Source organism: Vulpes vulpes, chromosome 1, assembly GCF_048418805.1.
Source record: "Vulpes vulpes isolate BD-2025 chromosome 1, VulVul3, whole genome shotgun sequence".
In the NCBI taxonomy this organism is placed as follows: domain Eukaryota; kingdom Metazoa; phylum Chordata; class Mammalia; order Carnivora; family Canidae; genus Vulpes; species Vulpes vulpes.
The window spans coordinates 160,559,547-160,578,405 of NC_132780.1; the positions used below are offsets into that span (position 1 = coordinate 160,559,547).

An 18,859-nucleotide genomic window follows, 5' to 3' on the forward strand; every position below is an offset into this window, starting at 1 on the left:
CTACCCCATCTCCTTCTGGAGGACTGAGACCAAGTTGGTAGTTGTTGCTGTTGTTGTTTGTTTGTTGTTGTTGTTTTTGTTATTTTTCTCTTAAACACAGCCACATTTGCAGTGAGTTGTTACACCCTTCTGAATAAAGCTTCAGATTTTTAGAGGGGAAAGACTGTGAATGATGTGTACAGTTATACCAGGAGCATAACAAATAGTCTCATAAATAAACACAATGAGAGCAGTCCAGCAGAAAAAAATGGGCTTGCAAGGAAGCAACTAAGTTTTCTGCAACAGCAGTAACTAGTCTTGATTCTTTGGAGAAAATCTTCCCATGTGCAACAAATTATTAATATGGTCAGTAAATCTCTAGCTGCAATGCAGGTTCTTCTTCAGCCAAAGAGGCACAGAGACAACTTATGGGAAGTTGAGTTTTCTTTAACTCCCTTCTTCTCTGGATGGAATTTGGACTTTCTGAATTTGAATCAGATCTGTGCCTGTTTGCTTTTGTTCTATCAATAACAGATTTTCAAAACTAATGAGTTTACTCTCCACTTGGCCGCTGGTTTTGTTAAAATGCATTGGAATGCACAATTACAGATAAATGGATTTATAGTTATACTCTCTCTAACATTGTGTATGATATTCATTTGAAAAGAAATGTACTAGAGTTAAATGTACCCAGATACTCAAAGTTAGGCCCTTATTTCCATAGGGAATTCATTTGTATGAAGCTAATCTTTCAAGAACTCTAGATTAGGCACTAACTTAAAATCAGATGACTAGGATTTTCATTTTAATTTCACATAACAGGAAATTTATAAACTTATTCAGCGGCTCAGAAATTGTCTGCCTTCAGTTCAACTTTAAAATATAAGCACCTTAAAAAATAAACAAACAAAACTAACTAAATAAATAAAACATAAGTCCCTTGATGTGCAATATTCATCCTACTTGCTGCTGAGGGATAGAGTGAATGCAAATGAAATATTCAACATAAAATGCTTTAGATTTTGAATTAGTTTATCTCCTACATGTCTAACAAAGTTGCATTATGATTAATCTTGTTTTGCATAATACCACAGAAGTCACTCACACAACTGAAGTCAGATTATGTCATGTTTCATAACCTTATGGTCAAGGGAATTGAATATTTGGGGTAATCTAATGAGTATGTTATGAGTGATTTAATGGCTAAGGCAGGGAATAATCCAGAGCAGTGGTTCCCCCAATACCACCTGTGACAAAAACGGATTCAGATTAGTTTGGGGACAAGTTGTTGACTTCTTTATATGTAAATTGTGGGGTTGAACTTAACAGTTCTTTCCAACTTAAAAAATTCCTTGTCTTTATTGCAGTAAAATAGAATTGTGCAGTTCTGACATAGTCTTTAAAGTCCTAAACAACCTTTATGTAAGAAATAGGCTAATGTGAGTATATATACCCACTTATGCTTTCCATGTATAAAATAATTAGGTCAATGACTATAGGAAAACAATATTCATATTTAGATTCATTGACCAGAACAATAACAATGGAATGCTCAGAATGAAATGTTTAAGTACTACTTGAAAGGTGAAGTATTAGCATTTACTTCTCATTTTCTTTTATTTTATACAGTGAAATAAAATAAAGAAGCATTCTCAGGCTTGTTTTATTTTCTTCTCCTTTTCAAAAGGCTACTCAACTTTCCAGAAAGTTGAATTAGTAACCGTACCAATGACAGATCTGCTAAATAAGAGAAGTAAGCCTTTTAGAGGACAAGGGTAGTGGTTTTAGTCACTGAACAAATATTTACTAAGCAGCAACTCAGCTAACCTTACTGTCTGAATTCTTTTAAATCTTCTCTACTATCGAAATTCCATGACAGTGTTTAATAAATAATAAAGGTCCAAGTAATATTTACTGGAATAATTAATTATCTTATCTGATAGAATATTCTATATAAGCCATTTTTAAAATAATAGGCATTTCGTGTACATACCATACAAATATCTTAGGAACAGGAAAATACATATATTTTGTTGTTTTACTTATAAATTGGACTATGTGAATTGAACCCAATAGGAAAAAATAATATTCCAATTCAACATGAAAAAATACACAAATTTGCTCTTTATATTTACTTATTATTTACCAAATTTTCATGACACATTTTCCTGAGTGATTATTTTACTAATTATCTGTTCAAACTATTGGAGCCAAGTTTCCCATACACTGAATAATGTTAAGCTTCCTGTTAAGTTTCTAGAAATTTTATATTTTGATGTAATCATTTTCAAAACAATACTTTGCATAATTTCTCTCATGGGGACTAGGAAGGAGAACTTGATGTAATGTTTTGAATAGATATAATTTAGAAATTTTCCTTCATACATAGGCAGAAATAACTTTGCATGTTGACTCTTTTATTTAGAGATTTCTTTTCTTTTCTTGCCCTTCTATGCATTCAACTATTCTTCGAGCTGCAATTTTTATTTTGCTGTTTGGTTATCTTCCCTTTTACAATTAAGTAGATTCAGATTGTCCCTTCAACTGAAGGAATATGCTCTACTTAAGTACAAACTAAATATGTGCTGTTCTCAGCCTTCCACTTTTATCCCTCTTAGAATAATTTTCTATAGCCAAAAAGTATAGAACCAGATTATTTAGTGCTGCAAGGTCCTTTAAAGGTTAGTACCATCTAGAATTCTAATTTTTCTCATGAGAAACTGACCTCCTTATTAGTTCAGTGACCTGTATCCAAGACTAAATGTGCAGTAGGTGACTGAGTTCTAATCCAACTCAAGTCTTCTCTGCCAAAACCAGGATTCTTCCACTGCCTTGCTGCCTCTACAATGCCAGTATTGATTCTTTTGAGCAGTACAAACTGTGCACTTTGATATTAATGTGAATACATATTATTCAGAACATCTTCTAAGATTGAGGAGAAAGTGACCGTGTATGAGCAAACTCAAGGATACTTGGGGGTCAACTTGGTGGCCCCAACCCAGGCTACTGACATCAAGGTATGAGGTTATCATTTTTCCTAGCCCCTCATCACCATTTTGGGGGCTAATAGATGAGGGCTGGCCAACAAAGGCCAGAGGGTCTTTTGGGAGAAGCGAGGCCACCCTCATATAGCCCCAACTCAAGTCAAGAAATTAAGAACCACACACAACCTGGCAAGCTCCCAAACTTCTGGTGAGGATTTTTAACTGTAATAATCTTTTGGTAGGACAATTTGGCAATAGCAGGAGGCTTTAAAAATGCATTATCATTGATACAGCTACTTCTAGGAATTTGTGTTATAGAAATTATCTCTAAGGAAAAAAAAAGTGTATCCAATCATACCCTCAAGCTAGAGCTCGAGAAACAGTTTAGACATCCTATTTTCTGATTCATTTAATAGTCAGATTCCAGTCTTATAGGAAATCACAATACTTTTGAGTATAGGAACAATGTATAGTTTTCCTGTAGTACATGTGCAAGGTATAGTCCTATCAAAAAAAAAAGCATTTTAATGTAGCTATTAACATTCACAACATTGTAAAGGATCTAATTAAAATTATATGCAAATTTCACTATAGTATTAAAATGCCAGAAAAAATACAGATGGACAAAAAGCAACAATGTTCTCATAAGCCAGTAGTGGTCTGAATTATCTTTCAAAAAGGGAAAAAAATGTGAGTAATGCAAAACCACATGAATTTTCTGTCAGGTGTACCAACCTAATAGAGATAAATGACATGGAATATATTTCATATTTAGCAAATGGAACTCATTTGAGTTCGTATATTATAGGAATTAAAAGCAAATGGGAAAAGCAATTGAACTAAATCATATTAGAAATAATCAAAAAATGAAAACATAATTACTTTTAAACCAATACATTCTGAAGGCAATCAACCTCAAATTGTTGAGTTCTTTTAAGAGCACCTGTACTTCAGTTTCAGGACCTAAGCTTTGGATCTTGCTTCTTCATTCTGAGTTTTCAATAACATATTGTAGTTTTATGATATCCTGTATCTTTTTATAATATCCTATTGTGGGGACACCAGAAATTAAATTATCTGTGGGAATAGCAACTTTGCATAACTAATATTATAAAATATTATTATGCATTCAGTATATTATTTACAAAAATCTGAGTTTAATTTGGCTATAACTTTTGAAAGAGAATTTAAATCTGTGATCACTTCTTTGTAGTTCTAGGTGTTACATCCCTTAGTAAGCCTACCTTGAAATTCTAATTAGTTTTAAAGCTCTAAATTAGCTCAGTCCTACTTTTTAGCAACCATCAGCTGATTTTAGTTTTAAAAGCAAATATATTTAGATTAATGATTTTCATGAAGTCCCAGTTCCTAGAATATATGAAACCATCTATTTTGTTTAGGCTTTATTTAAACTGGGGGGCTTGTTTGAAACAATTATGAAAACTCTCAATTTAGAAGCTACATAAAATATAATTCTAAAAATGGAAAGAGGCTATAGTAATTTTAATAATTTTTATTAAACCATTAACATATTTTACTGTACTTATCTGATTATACTTTATTTGCACAATATGTTCCACAATCCCCACTGATGTTTATTTATAAATGCACTGCACTGCATTCTCTATAGTGTGGTAAAAAGCACATAACATGAAATTTACCCATCTTGACTATTTTTAAGATGCAAAGAACAGCAGTTAGATCCAGTTAATAGTATTAACTATATGCACCTTATTGTGCAATGTATCTCTAAAACTTTTTCCTTTTGCAAAATTGAAACTGTATACTCTTTGAACAACAGCATCCTTTTTTTTTTTTTTTTTTCACCTCCTCCCAGCCTCTGGAGACTTTCTGTTTCTAAAATTTTGACTACTTTAGATAGATACCTCATTTAAGTGGAATCCCGCATTACTTGTTTTTCTGTGACTGACTTGTTTCTCTAACATAATGTTTTTAATGTTCATCTTTACTGGAACATATGACAGAATTTCCTCTTTTTTAAGGCTGGATAATATTTTACTGCCTGTATATACCGTATTTTCTTTATCTATGATCTATCAAGTAGATATTTAGGATGCTTCCACCTCTTGGCAATCATGAATATTGCTGCAATAAACAAGGGTGTGTGTATATCTCTTTGAGATTCTGTTTTCATTTCTTTTGGATATGTAATCGGAAGTGGAATTTATACATCAATATGCTAATTATATTTTTGAGTTTTTGAAGAATCTTCATACTGTTTTCCATAGCAACTGCACCACTTTACATTCCCACTAACAGTGCACAAGGCTTCGTTTCTCTACAACAATGCCAACATTTGTTATTTTTCTGGTTTCTTTTTAATGTTTTGTTTTGATTTATTTGTTTTTTTTTTAAGATTTATTTATTTATTTATTTATTCATGATAGACATAGAGAGAGAGAAAGAGGCAGAGACACAGGAGGAGGGAGAAGCAGGCTCCATGCTGGGAGCCTGATGTGGGACTTGATCCCGGGACTCCAGGATTGTACCCTGGGCCAAAGGCAGGCGCTAAACCACTGAGCTACCCAGGGATCCCCTGTTTTGATTTATTTGTTTGGATAGTAGCCATCCTAATAGCTACAAAGTGGTATCTCTGTGGTTTTGATATACATTTCCCTGGTGATTAGTGATATTGAGCATCTTTTTATATACTTGTTGGCCATCTCTATATCCTATTTGGAGAGATGTCTATTTAAGTCTTCTGTCCATTTTTTAATCCTATTGTTTGTTTTGTTGTTGAGTTTTAGGATTTCTTTATATATTCTCAATACTAACCATTTGACAGATATATGGCTTATGTTCTTTCTTATCCCACAGACTGCCTTTTCACTCTGTTGATTGTTTACTGCACAGAAGTTTTTAAGTTTGATATAGTACCATTTGTCTAGTTTAGCTTTTGTTGCCCGTACTTTTGATGTCATATCAAAGCAATCATTGTCAGATTCACTGTCATGAAGCTTTTCCCCTATATTTTCTTCTAGGAGTTTTATAGTTTCAAGTCTTATGTTTAGACCTGTAATCTATTTTGAGTTAATTTTGTTATATGGTGCAATGTAGGGGTCTAACTCCATTCTTTTACAGTTTTCCCAACATCATTTGTTGAAGAGATTATCTTTTCTGACTGTGTATTGTTGGCATCATTGTCAAAAATAATTTGAGCCTACATGAGAGGGTTTATTTCTGGGCTTTCTATTTCAGTTGGTTTATGTATCTGTCACTTGTTTTTATTCCAGTACCATACTGTTTTGGCTTACTGTAGCTTTGTAATACATTTTGAAATCAAGGGGCCTTGATCAAAACTATGAGGCCTCTGGCTTTGTCACTTTGCAAAGATTGTTTTGACTATTCAGAATTTTTTGAGAATCCATAAGAATTTCATGTTTTTTTTTCTATTTGTGTAAAAAAAAAAGTGTCATCAGAATTTTTGATAGGAATTGCAGTGATCTTTAGATTGCTTTGGGTAGTACAAACGTTTTAACAAAATTAAGTCTTCAACTTCATGAATATGGGACATCTTTCCATTTATATGTGTCTTCTTTGATTTCTATTAGCAAGATTTTTATTTTTATTTTTTTGGCTTTCAGTATAAAAGTATTTCACTTCCTTACATTCATTCCTAAGTATTTTATTCTTTTTGATTCTATTATAAATGGATTTGTTTTCTTAATTTACTTTTTGAGTTATTTGTTAGTGTATAGAAATGCAACTGATTTTTTAGTGTAAATGTTGTATCCTGTAACTTTGCTAAATTTGTTAATTAGTTCTGTCAGGGTTTTTTTGTGTAATCTTAGGGTTTTCTACATATAATTACACCTTGAACAGAGATAATTTCTCTTTCTTATCTAATTGCTTTGATTACCAATTCAATACTATGCTGAATAGAAGCAGTAGATGGCATCCTTGCCTTGTTCCTGATCTAATAGTGAACACTTTCAGTTTTTTTTTTAAATATTTTATTCATTTACTCATGAGAAACACACACATACACACAGAGAAAGGCAGAGACACAGAGGGAAAAGCAGGCTCCATCCAGGGAGCCCGACGTGGGACTCAATCCATGTTCTCCAGGATCACTCCCTGGACCGAAGGTGGTGCTAAACCACTGAGCCACCCGGGCTGCCCCACTTTTAGTTTTTCACCATGAGTATAATGTTAGCTATGATTTTTCATATATATTCTTTATTATGTTGAGATACATTCCTTCTATGCCTAATTTATTAAGAGTTTTTAATCCTGAAAAAATGAATTTTTTCAAGTGTCATTTCTGCATGGAGACAAATCATGTTGTTTTAGTCCTCCAATCTGTTAATATGGTATATTACCTTGATTTTCATATGTTGAACTATCCTTGCATCCCAGAAATAATTATCACTTGATGATGTATGATATTTTTTAATAAGTGAATTTAATGTGAATTTGATTTACTAGTATTTTGTTTAGATATTTTTGGATCACTATTCATCAGGAATATTGGCCTGTAGTTTTTATTTCTTACATCTTTTTCTGGTTTTGGTAGGAGGGTCTCATAAAATGAATTTGGAAGTATGTCCTCCTCTTCAAAGTTTTTGAAAAGTTTGAGAAAAATTGGTGTTAATTCTTTACATGTTTGGTGGAATTGTTCGACAAAGCCATCTCTTCTTGGGCTTTTCTTTGTTGGGAGGTTTTTGATTACAGATTCAATCTCTACTCATTATAGAACTCTTCCATTTTTAAAAAATTTCTTCATGAATCTTAGTCTTGGTAGGTCATATGTTTATAGGAATTTATCCATTTCTTTTAAGTTATCCAGTTCATTGGCATGTAATTATTTATAGTAGTCTCTTGTAATCCTTTTTATTTCTGTGTCATCAGTTGTAATGTCTCCTCTCTTCATTTCTGGTTTTCAATTTTTTTTTTAAGATTTTATTTATTCATGAGAGACACACAGAGACCGAGAGAGGTAGAGAGAGGCAGAGACACAGGCAGAGAGAGAAGCAGGCTCCATGTAGGGAGCCAGACATGGGACTCAATCCCGGGTGTCCAGGATCACGCCCTGGGCTGAAGGTGGCGCTAAACCGCTGAGCTGCCCAGGCTGCCTAAGTTTTCTCTTTTATTAGTCTAGTTAATAGTTTGTCAATTTTGTTGATTTTTTTTCAAACAACTTAACTCATTTTGGTAGACATTTTCTATTTTTCTGTTCTTTATTTTATTTTTTTTTCCTTGATCTTTATTCTTCCCTTCTTTCTGCTAACTTTGGTTTCAATTTGTTGAGGTTTTTTTTCTAGTTTTGTGAGATCTAAAATTAGGTTGTTGATTTGAGATCTTTCTTCTTTTGAAATGAAGCATTTACCCCTATATATTTCTGTATTAGTAGTGATTTTGCTATATCCCATTAGTTTTGGTATGTTGTTTTCATTTTCACTTGTCTCAAGATATTTTCAATTTCTCTTGTGATCTGTCCGTTGGTCCATTGGTTGTTCAAGAGTGTCTTATTTAATTTCCACATATTTGTGATTTTTCCAGTTTTTCTTTTGCCTTTGGTTTCTAGTTTTATTCCACTGTGGTCAGAAAAGATACTTAGTATGATTTCAGTTGTCTTAAGTTTATTAAGACTTCCTGTGGCATCACCTGTGGTTTATCCCAGAGAATACTCTATATGCATAAGAGTGTATATTCTGCTGTTGTTGAGTAGGGTGTTCTTTATATATCTGTTAGGTCCAACTGGTCTATAGTGTTATTCATGTCCTCTGTTTCTTATTTATTTACTATCTGGTTGATTTATCAATTATGAAAGTGGGGTGTTGCATTGAAATCTATTTTGTGTCATTGTCCATTTTTCCCTTCTGTTCTACCAACATTTGCTTCATATATTTGGGTACTCTGCTGTGATGTATGTGTATGTTTATAATTGTTATATCTCCCTGATGAATTGCCCCTTTTATTAATATTTAATGTTCTTTGTATCTTATTATGTTTTTTGACTTAAAGTTTATTTTGTCCATTACAAAAATGGCAATCTTTGCTGTATTTTGGTTACCACTTGCATGGTCATCATTTTCCATCTTTCACTTTCAGCCTGTGTATGTCCTTACACCTAAAGTGAGTCTCTTGTAAGCAGCTACATTCCATTTTATAGTCACTTTTTTTTTTACTTTCTTTAAGATATGGTTCATGTACATTAAATACCATAAGCCTTTGTAATAATTGTAAAGAATAACTTGGGTCTCCTTTGATTGAATACCTCTACACATTTTTAAATGTTTTAGCCCAACCAACTTGCACAAATCTCAAGAACAGAAAAGAACTTTATTATTTCAGTCATGAAATCCATTTGGCTATAAGATCTGCTTTCCTAGCAGTGAATACAAATGTGTACCCAGCCAGGAAGCATTAGTAGATCACAAAGCCTGACAGGGCACATAAGGAGCCAGCTACTCACTTATACAAATTAGAATAAATTGATAGAATAAATTAATTTCATACACTGTACACTTTTTAAAAAGGGACCCATGCATAATGTATATTTGCTTATTTTTCCTTCATTAATTATTTTAATACCATGATAATAGCATTACACTTTAATCCAACTTTGTCAAAAGTTTGATATTTTTGTTTTGTTTTTATGTGTTTACTTAATATGACATTTCAACATGTGTTAGCACTAAAATTTGCAAAGCATAATGCAAATGAGGATATATAAATGCTAGATAAAATTCTTTCTCTCATTGAACTTATGATCATGCAGAAGGAGACACACATATCATAATGGATGTTGTGGTAGAGATAGTTACATATTAGTAGTTAGTTATATTGGCATGCATCTTTTCCCAGGTGGATTCTAAGTAAGTTCTCACATACACACACACATACATACACATGCACAGAGCAAAGTCAGAGGGCAGACTCTGCCCTCTAGGGTGCAGAGGCTGCATCAGGTCAGGTGAGAAGCTAACAAACCTAACACAGAATAACATACCCTACAGAAGGCTACTTAGCTACTTTGCTTTCTATACCCCAGTTTCCCAGGGTCAAAATTCCCACATGCCCAAGCACACAAAGAGAGCTTCATAAATATCTTGAAAAAATTATAAATTCCTATTTGGAATACTCCTATTTGTATTTTCCAGTTAATGATCTACTTATGCAACTTTTAAAATAATACAAAATATCAATATACTATCAAATTTAACCAAAATTTATTAATTATAAGTAGCAGTTGAGTTAAATTGACATTGGTTTTATTTATAGGAGAAAAATGGGATTATAAATAGAACCAGAAAAATAAGGCAAAATGAATTTAAGTGACATGTAAATATTTTTGTTTCAAGGTAACCCACCCAGAACTCAAACATATTCAGGCTAATTTGAAAAAGGAACTCGCATCTCTGTGCTAAAGACTGTTTTCTGGGAGAAACCTCTATAATTTTTTTGGTGCTGACATTCTCCCCAGCCCCAAGCTATATACACCTTGTCATTCTCTGAGAGTCCTGTCATATCTACTAGTATAATTAATTGCCCAACTCACAGCTTTGTTAATTCCATCTATTCATATTTGATCCCTTGAACACTTTTATTCCCAGAGAAACAAGGAATAATAAATTTGCAAAGGGAACTTGGCATTTAGAACTTACCTTCATATCACTCTCAATGCAACTTACCTTCAACTATATTAAATGAAATAAATGACAACTAAGTAGTCCTCTCTGTTTGCAGCTACCTTCCCCTAAGAAGTAGAAAGTCAAATTTATATTTTGTTGTTTTTTACTTTTGACTGTTAGGCTAGATACCATGAAGCTTTCTGAGTGTTTAAGAATTTGTTATTTGACATTACTAAATACATGAGAGATGAACTAAAATGGGTTAAAAAATTTTACCCAACTCAAAATATGTTTATAGTCCCTCTATTACTAAATATAATAAATTCCTTATGGTGGCAGAGCCAGCATTCTTTTTGGTGAAATATCATGGCAAAGACCCCACCACATTAGACAAAACGTTTCACAAAGAATGTGAGGTTCAACATTGTTCTGCAATACTAGAATTATATGATTTTGATGGAACAGCCATTTTTGGAAATAGTGTAGCAGTGACTTATAAAATTAAACACATTTCTACCACAAGCAATTCCACTCCTAGGTTTTTATCCAAAACCTTTGAAAACACATGTCTATACAGAAAGTATCTATGCCAATTATTCATAATAACAAAATATGAATAGTAGTATTCATAAAAGCTAAAAATTAGACATAACCCATAGGTTGCTTACTTAATTGATGAGTAGATCGCAAACTGTTACAGCTGTATCATGGAGTAGCTATAAAGAGAAACAAAATGGATGAATCTCAGAAACATTATGCTAAGTGAATTAAATCAAACATGAAAGTCTATGTATTTTATGATTCAATTTAAATGAAATTCTAGAAAAGGCATGATTATAGTGGCAACATGTTCATGGTTGCCTAGAACCTTGGAAACAGGAGGGGATCAGATACAGAGAGTTCAAAGAGACTGTTCAGGGTGAGGAACCGATTGTCTATCTTGATTTTAGTGGTGCTTACACGGTAGTATACAATTACTGAAAGCAAACTGCCCACTTAAAATTGGTGAATTTTGTTATCTGTAAATAATGCCTTAAACAACAAAAAAGAAGGAAAAAAGTTGAATGACTTCATCTTTGATACCTATTACGAATTCCCCAGAATAGTACATGTTATATGGAAGAACATGCTCTGTGGTTTATTTCAAATAAAAAAGAAGGAATGGAAGAAATATATATAGTTAAAAGTATAATAAAACTTTAAATCTCTAAATAACAGATGATGTGTGGCATTTTATATATGTTGGATAAAAACTCGTATGTATAAGAAAGAGTTGATTCAGTTTTATTAGTTTATGTTTATGGATAATGTTTTGTAGCTTGTAAATATATTTAAAACTTCTTTGTGAGTGAACTGTGATTGGTAAGATATTTCAAAAGGCAAATATATTTCTTACATTGAGCATATTGAGACAAAGAAGTGGCCTGTAAGTCTCTATTGCTATAATGAATGATGGCCAGTGATTAACAACAGCATTTATTTATATTTGAACTCTACTTGCTTTCATGCTAACCCACATTCCAATCATTCATCTTAATGAATTTTGAGATAGTCTGAAAAACGCCAAGATAGCACTTTAGAAGAAGAATATTTGGTCTCCTGGAGAACAAAACTGTTAAGTCCACCTTGAGATAAATGGATTATATTCATTTAAAGATTGCCTGAAGGTTTGAATTCACAATCCATCTCTCTTGTAGGTGAATCAGATTTAAGTAATCGAAAGCTTGTCAGTGCTGCTGCTTTTTCATCTTCCCTGCATCTAAAATGGTAACAGTCAGCAATAGCTTTTTCCCCTCAGTTTTCTAGTTGTAGATAGGGTTTGTTTATAAGAAAAAAGAACTGTAGCTTTCCATGAGTAGTACTTTAGTATCATGCTTTAAATCTGTTTGCCCAATGTTTCTCTGTTTTCCTTAAGATATATTAGGATGTATTTATTTATTTAACATGCATTCCATGTACTGACCAGTAGGAATTCATACTTGTCATCGATCCTTTCTCCTCTTAATCATAATTACTCTGTTTCAGAAATTACACTGTCGTTAATTCCAAAATCATCGTGGTCACAATAAGGCCTGAACCCAAAACATCTGATTCGTTCCTGGAAATAGAACTAGCTCATTTGGCTAATGTAAGTATCATCCGTGTGGCATTGAATTTCTTATAGAATTTACCTTTGAAAAAAGGTTAACAGTCACTCATTTGATTAGATCAGAACACATTTTCTAGACACTTTTACAGTTGTAAATGGAGTAATTTTTTATGAAGATATATATCATGTAGAAACAAAATGCCAGGAGATGCCAAGTGACGTGCATGCATTTTTGATAACTCGGTACTTCTGGTGACTGTATAGTTTGAAATACTATTTTTATTATGTTTTATTAAAATGCTGAATTGCATTTTTTAAAAATGCCAGATTATCCTATGCTTTTGTCCATAATAAAACTCTCTTCACTTTGTCCAGGTTAATAATCATGAAATTTCTTATCTATCTAAACATCTTTAATGGGCTCTAAGCCAAGCAATGGAGGAGATCAAGATGAATAAGAACCTGTCTCACCATGTGGTGAGGAAGACTGCCATGTGCATACATAAATTTAAGACGCATACAGCAATAGAAGTCATAAACATAATACAAAGGGGAATGATTAACTTCAGGGTACCCCAGAGGAGGAAAATGGGTGGGATGGCATTCAAAAGTGCTAGGTCAAGGATCAGAGAAGTCTCCTTAAAACTACCTCGGTACTCTAGTAATCCAAATCTAAACCTCCCATTCCAGAATGACAAGAACGCTTTCTTAAATCCATCCAGCTGCAACTGAAATTCTCTAAATCTTGTTCAGTCCTTCTATAGAAATTTAAAATTTCTACCTATACTTTACATATTCACTTTAAATGCTTAAATCAGGGATCCCTGGGTGGCGCAGCAGTTTAGCGCCTGCCTTGGCCCAGGGCGCGATCCTGGAGCCCCGGGATCGAATCCCACATCGGGCTCCCGGTGCCTGGAGCCTGCTTCTCCCTCTGCCTGTGTCTCTGCCTCTCTCTCTCTCTCTGTGACTATCATAAATTAAAAAAATAAAAAAAAAAATAAATAAATGCTTAAATCATTAAGTAGGGACAAGGAAGGTGATTCCTATTAAGGTCTCCTAATTATACTTTTTTACTCCCTGTGTTAATGTAAGCCACTCTCATGTGTTGCATGTGTACAGTTTTTTTTTTTTTAATTCTTTGCAAAGTTTCTTTGAGGTTGAGCTTTTACATACAAATAACAGAAGCACAAAGTGTCATTTTCCCAAATCAATAAACTTAAACTTTGTGAATGACATAACAGAATTTATATTCACATCCTTTTGTTTACAAAACCTATGAATTCTCTCCTATTTTATAATTTCTGGTTTCCAAAATCAATCTAGATTTTATAAAAGAAAATCAATCTAAGTTTCATAAAAAATGACATGCTTCAGGCTTCCTAGATTATTTAATGAAAATCTCAAATCTCTTTGTAATGACTTTTAAACATCACAACTCATACTTAAACTATTAGGTCTTTTTCTGCTTTTGCCAAAATGTGACCATACAGGTTCTATTTAATTTCAATAATGTGTTTATTTTTATAAAATCTACCTCCTTTACACTAAGAATAATCTCATCTCTACCTAATCTGATCACTGCACTGAACACTGGGAATTCCTTTAACATTCTTTTGAGTAAAGAATTAATTTTTTCGTAGGTTCAAAATTTGTTTAAAAAATATTTATTTACTTATGTGCTTGTTTTTATTGTTTATTATGGCAATGTCTACCAGTTATAAGCATTGGTGAAAAATATTAGGAGATACTAGTTCCCCAAATTGTTTACTAAAAAAAGCAATACAGTGTCAGAAAATATATCATGTTTCTTATGGAGAAAACACTTCTGTAAGTGAACATTAACAAAACTTTCCTAAATAAAGTCACTATTGAGAATTTAAAGAACATATTAATTAAATGACATTTTTTTCATAAGTTGAAGAAAGAGTAATCTTAAAAATAGTGTTGACAAAACAGTCTCACTAGGTTAATTCAGTAAAACTATTTGAAATGAACAGATTTAAGCTCTGAGTAAACTTCTCTCCTAGGGGGATATTCCGTCTGCTGATTTACAAGGGAGATAAACTATGTACAGAAAATTACTTTTTACATATGAAAACCAGAATGTATCATCAATACATTTTATTAAGCACCAGCTAGACACTTGGAGTGACAGTGAAATTCAGAGTTTAAAAATGGTGAGATAATTATCACAAGTCACTTAGAACTAATTCTGTCTTTCACAATTTTGAGCGAATGCGTTGACCAGATTTTCAAAACAGTACAGTCTCTGCTCTAGAAGACCTCTATTTAAAAGCATATGTACAGGGACACCTGAATGGCTCAGCAGTTGAGCATCTGCCTCTGGCTCAGGGAGTGATCCTGGACCAGGATTGAGTCCCACATCAGGCTCCCTGCATGGAACCCGCTATGTCTCTGCCTATGTCTCTGCCTCTCTCTCTCTCTCTGTCTCTCATGAATAAATAAATAAAATCTTTGATAATAAAAAAAGCATATAGACACGTTGGCAAATTGAATTTAAATAAAATATTTTTAAAAAACTAAAAAAAAAAACTAAAAAAATACAAGCATATAGACAAATCTATTGAAAGAGGCTCTGAGGGAAGAGAAGTGGAAGAAGAAAAGCTTATGCTAGAGAAGAAAATGCTGTCAAGGGTTCTCACTAGCTTTTACTATGCTCTTCCTTGCAGTGCCCAGCTGCCATCAGAGGCCACACCAATTAATAACTACACAATGGGGCCTCGTTGGGTGGCTGGATCCCTCATTTCTCTCCTTTATTTTATAAATACCTTTCACACTTCATCCATACAATACATACAGTCTTTTGTGCTCTCCTTTTTTGAATTTCTAATGCTTGTTGTATTTATACTTACCATCCCAATTAGAGTTTGTAAAATATGGTACTACTCACTGAGGGAAAGGATGTATAACTCACTTGTTGAGTATCTTAGTATTTATTACCGGTTTTATAAAAATATTCAGTATATACTGATTTTAGTTTATTTCCACTCAAGAGATAATAAAAAGCCTACACTGAAATATAATGATGTTTGCTAAAATGTGAAAAAAGATACATCTTAAACATGAAAATAGAAATTGATTAGAACAAACTGAAATTTTATTGTAACCGCTGTTATTGCCTTCACAATGGAACTGTTTTAGATATGATATATTTCTAATATCAAGTCTACTTTAACCTATTTTCTTATATCAAAAGTATGTGCCACACTTCCCTGAACTCAGAAAACAGTAATGACTTGCAAATTATATTTGTTTCATATACCATGTAGAAAAAAATGAAGAATAGGAATTAATGGTTATAGCAAGTCTAGAGAAAAGCCTGTTAACATTTCCTAAATGAAATGTATTCTTTTAAAAAGCCTTTTAACAAATAGCATTTAAAGTATGTTAAAGATAATAAGGCCCTTGGGAACTGATAGGGATAGGTAGTAGAATAAGAAATCTTGAAATTCCAAATTGTATTTAGCAAAGCCAATTGCAGTTTTACCCAGTTCATAAATCATTAATGACTAAAATGTTATTCTTAGTTCAGGTCTGGGGGCTTATGGCTTTATTGTGATGACCTATAGTGCCGGATTTGTAGTCCTTAGTATTCAGGCATAGCAATTGTTTGCATTGAAAAAAATATCAAATTTGCATTCCCAGAAAAAGAATTTTATTTTTCATGTTACTTCCAGTTTCTTCAGGGTGACAATTATGCTTATCAATATTGTTAGATTATCTAATACATAAGGAAAGTTATTATTTTTTTAAGATAATTATTGAGTCCTTTTTTTTTAAATTTTTATTTATTTATGATAGTCACAGAGAGAGAAAGAGAGAGAGAGAGGCAGAGACATAGGCAGAGAGAGAAGCAGGCTCCATGTACCAGGAGCCCGACGTGGGATTCGATCCCAGGTCTCCAGGATCACACGCTGGGCCAAAGGCAGGCGCTAAACCGCTGTGCCACCCAGGGATCCCTAATCATTGAGTCCTAAATAAGTATAGTAGAATGACCATATATGCACACATGCGTGCACACACACCCCCAGCATTAGGATGCCTTGGATCTGACAGATCTGATAGATCTGAGACAGATATGACTTTCCAAGGTGCATAACATCTCCATCTTTAAAGATGAGTTAGAAGACTAAGAAAGTAAATTAATTTTGGTTATCTCATGCTCTATCAACTTTGTTAGCTTAAAAATGCATTCTTTTTCCAAATTTAAAAATATTTTTATGTAGTTACATTTCTGTTGGAAGGATAGATTGGACTATGCTGGCCTGCAGTCTCTGCAGTCTTGCTTTTCTGTTTCTTCCTCTAAGAAATGACTCTAATGGTCTAGGTAGCATGATACTGCTGTCTTTCAGCATTCAGAAAAATCTGTGAGGTTTATTCGTAGTTCTCAAATTGGTCATAATCACAAAAATTCTCATGGAAATTTGAGCTTGTACAAGGTTTTGTTTTCTTTGCCAGACTTGCTTACATACTAATAAGATCAAGCTAACAAATGAAGGAGTCTGTTTTATGTGTATAAACTAAAATTAATTGTGAGCCTTGGCCTTTGTAAATCATAGCTGAAAACACAATGGAAGACTATAATGAATATGCTTGTTACTGTTAGATAAGCATGAGAAACAATGAAAAGAGATTTCAGCACTCATCAGTGGGTATTTTGATGAATATCAAAGACTGATAACAACCTAAGGAATTAAAAGTCACTTGGCAAAGCTTAAGGAAGACCAGTCTATGCATCTATAATCTCTACAAGGGGATGTTTGTATCCCTTTACTTTTTGAATTACTTTTCTACCCTAGCTTTTATCTATTTGAAAGAGATTTCTGACTTTTTTTTCCTGCCTAAAGCTGTTGGTAATTTTTATGGAAGAGTTTTGAAATGCTAACTAGACAAGCAGATTGATGGCTGTGCCACTGGCTGAAATTGAGATAGACATTCTCTAGCTACAGTTGGTTTTTTCTTTGTTTTGTTTTTCTGGTTATATCCTAAATTCCCCAGTTTGAATAAACAATCTTCCCACTTACATTTCAAATTCAGTTTATTTTATTCATAATACATAGTTAAAATTTTTCAAAAAGATTTTAGAATAATCACACTATTTTTGGAGCAGTGGTCAGCAAACTTTTTCAGTTAGGAGTCAGATAGCAAATACTTTAGACTTGTGAGCCATAATGGCCTCTGTCCCGTCTACTCAGTTCTGCTGTTGGAGCATGAAAGCAGCCAGACAATATACAAATGGGTGTGGTTCTATAATGAAATTTTATCTACAAAAATAGGTGGCAGGCCAGATTTGGCTTCTGGGCTATTGAGTTAGTCAACCTCTGTATGGCACACAACCCATACTCCTCCCCGCAAAATGCCCATTTCCTAATCTCCAGAACCTGTTGTGTTATGTCAAAACGGACTTTGCAGATGTGATTAAGGGTAAGGACATTGAGATGGGGGAAAATATCATGTATTATCCGGGTAGGTCCAGTTTAATCACCTGAACCATTAAAAGTGAACAAGTTTTCCCTATGGCTGTAGTCAAAAATACAACATAAGGAAGATTCAACTACTATTGCTAATTTTGACAGTGGAGGAAGAAGGCCTCAAGCCAAGGAGTGTAGTATAGGCAGCCCCTAAAAGCTGAAAACAACCTGTGCTTGCCAACCAGAAAGGAAATGTGGTCCTCAGTCCTGCAACTGCAAGGAACTGCTTTTTGCTGAAACTTGAATGAGCCTGAATATGGATTGATCCTTAGATTCTCCATAAAGCAGTGCAATCTTGCCGATACTTTGATTTCAGCCTTGTGAATCTCTTGAACAGAGGTCCAGCTGAGCTCACAAGACTTCTGACCTATGGAAACTGTGAGATAATAAATTTATGTTGTTCTTTGCTGCTATTTATGGTAATTTGTTACAGCAGCAGTAGAAAACTAATAACCCTGCATTGGAACATTGTGAAATTAATTTTAGATTACGAAGATAATATATATGTAAACATTAATAGTGCCATTTTGAATCAGATATAATACAAAAATGATGCATTATTCAATAAGAATTAATTAGCAACTAGACATTAAATTTTGTCCTGCTGATTATCATACCAGCACTTTAGGAACCTGATTAAAAGAGATACCAGACAGTGAGAATAGCGTTGTGAAGTGGTGGTGGGATGTGAGAGAAAATCAGAGGATGCTACAGGAC

The 18,859-nt window shown here is 33.3% G+C and overlaps 1 protein-coding gene across 8 annotated transcripts in view; it reads left to right on the top strand.

The window, feature by feature from the left end:
- The window catches only part of ADGRB3 (adhesion G protein-coupled receptor B3), a 707,424-nt gene that overhangs the window by 392,998 nt on the left and 295,567 nt on the right, over nucleotides 1–18,859 (top strand). For all 8 annotated transcript variants that reach the window (XM_025991123.2, XM_072735057.1, XM_025991125.2 and 5 more), the window contains one exon: nucleotides 12,587–12,689. In XM_025991123.2, coding sequence (XP_025846908.1) covers nucleotides 12,587–12,689 — 103 coding nt within the window. The remainder of the gene's footprint in view (nucleotides 1–12,586; nucleotides 12,690–18,859) is intronic.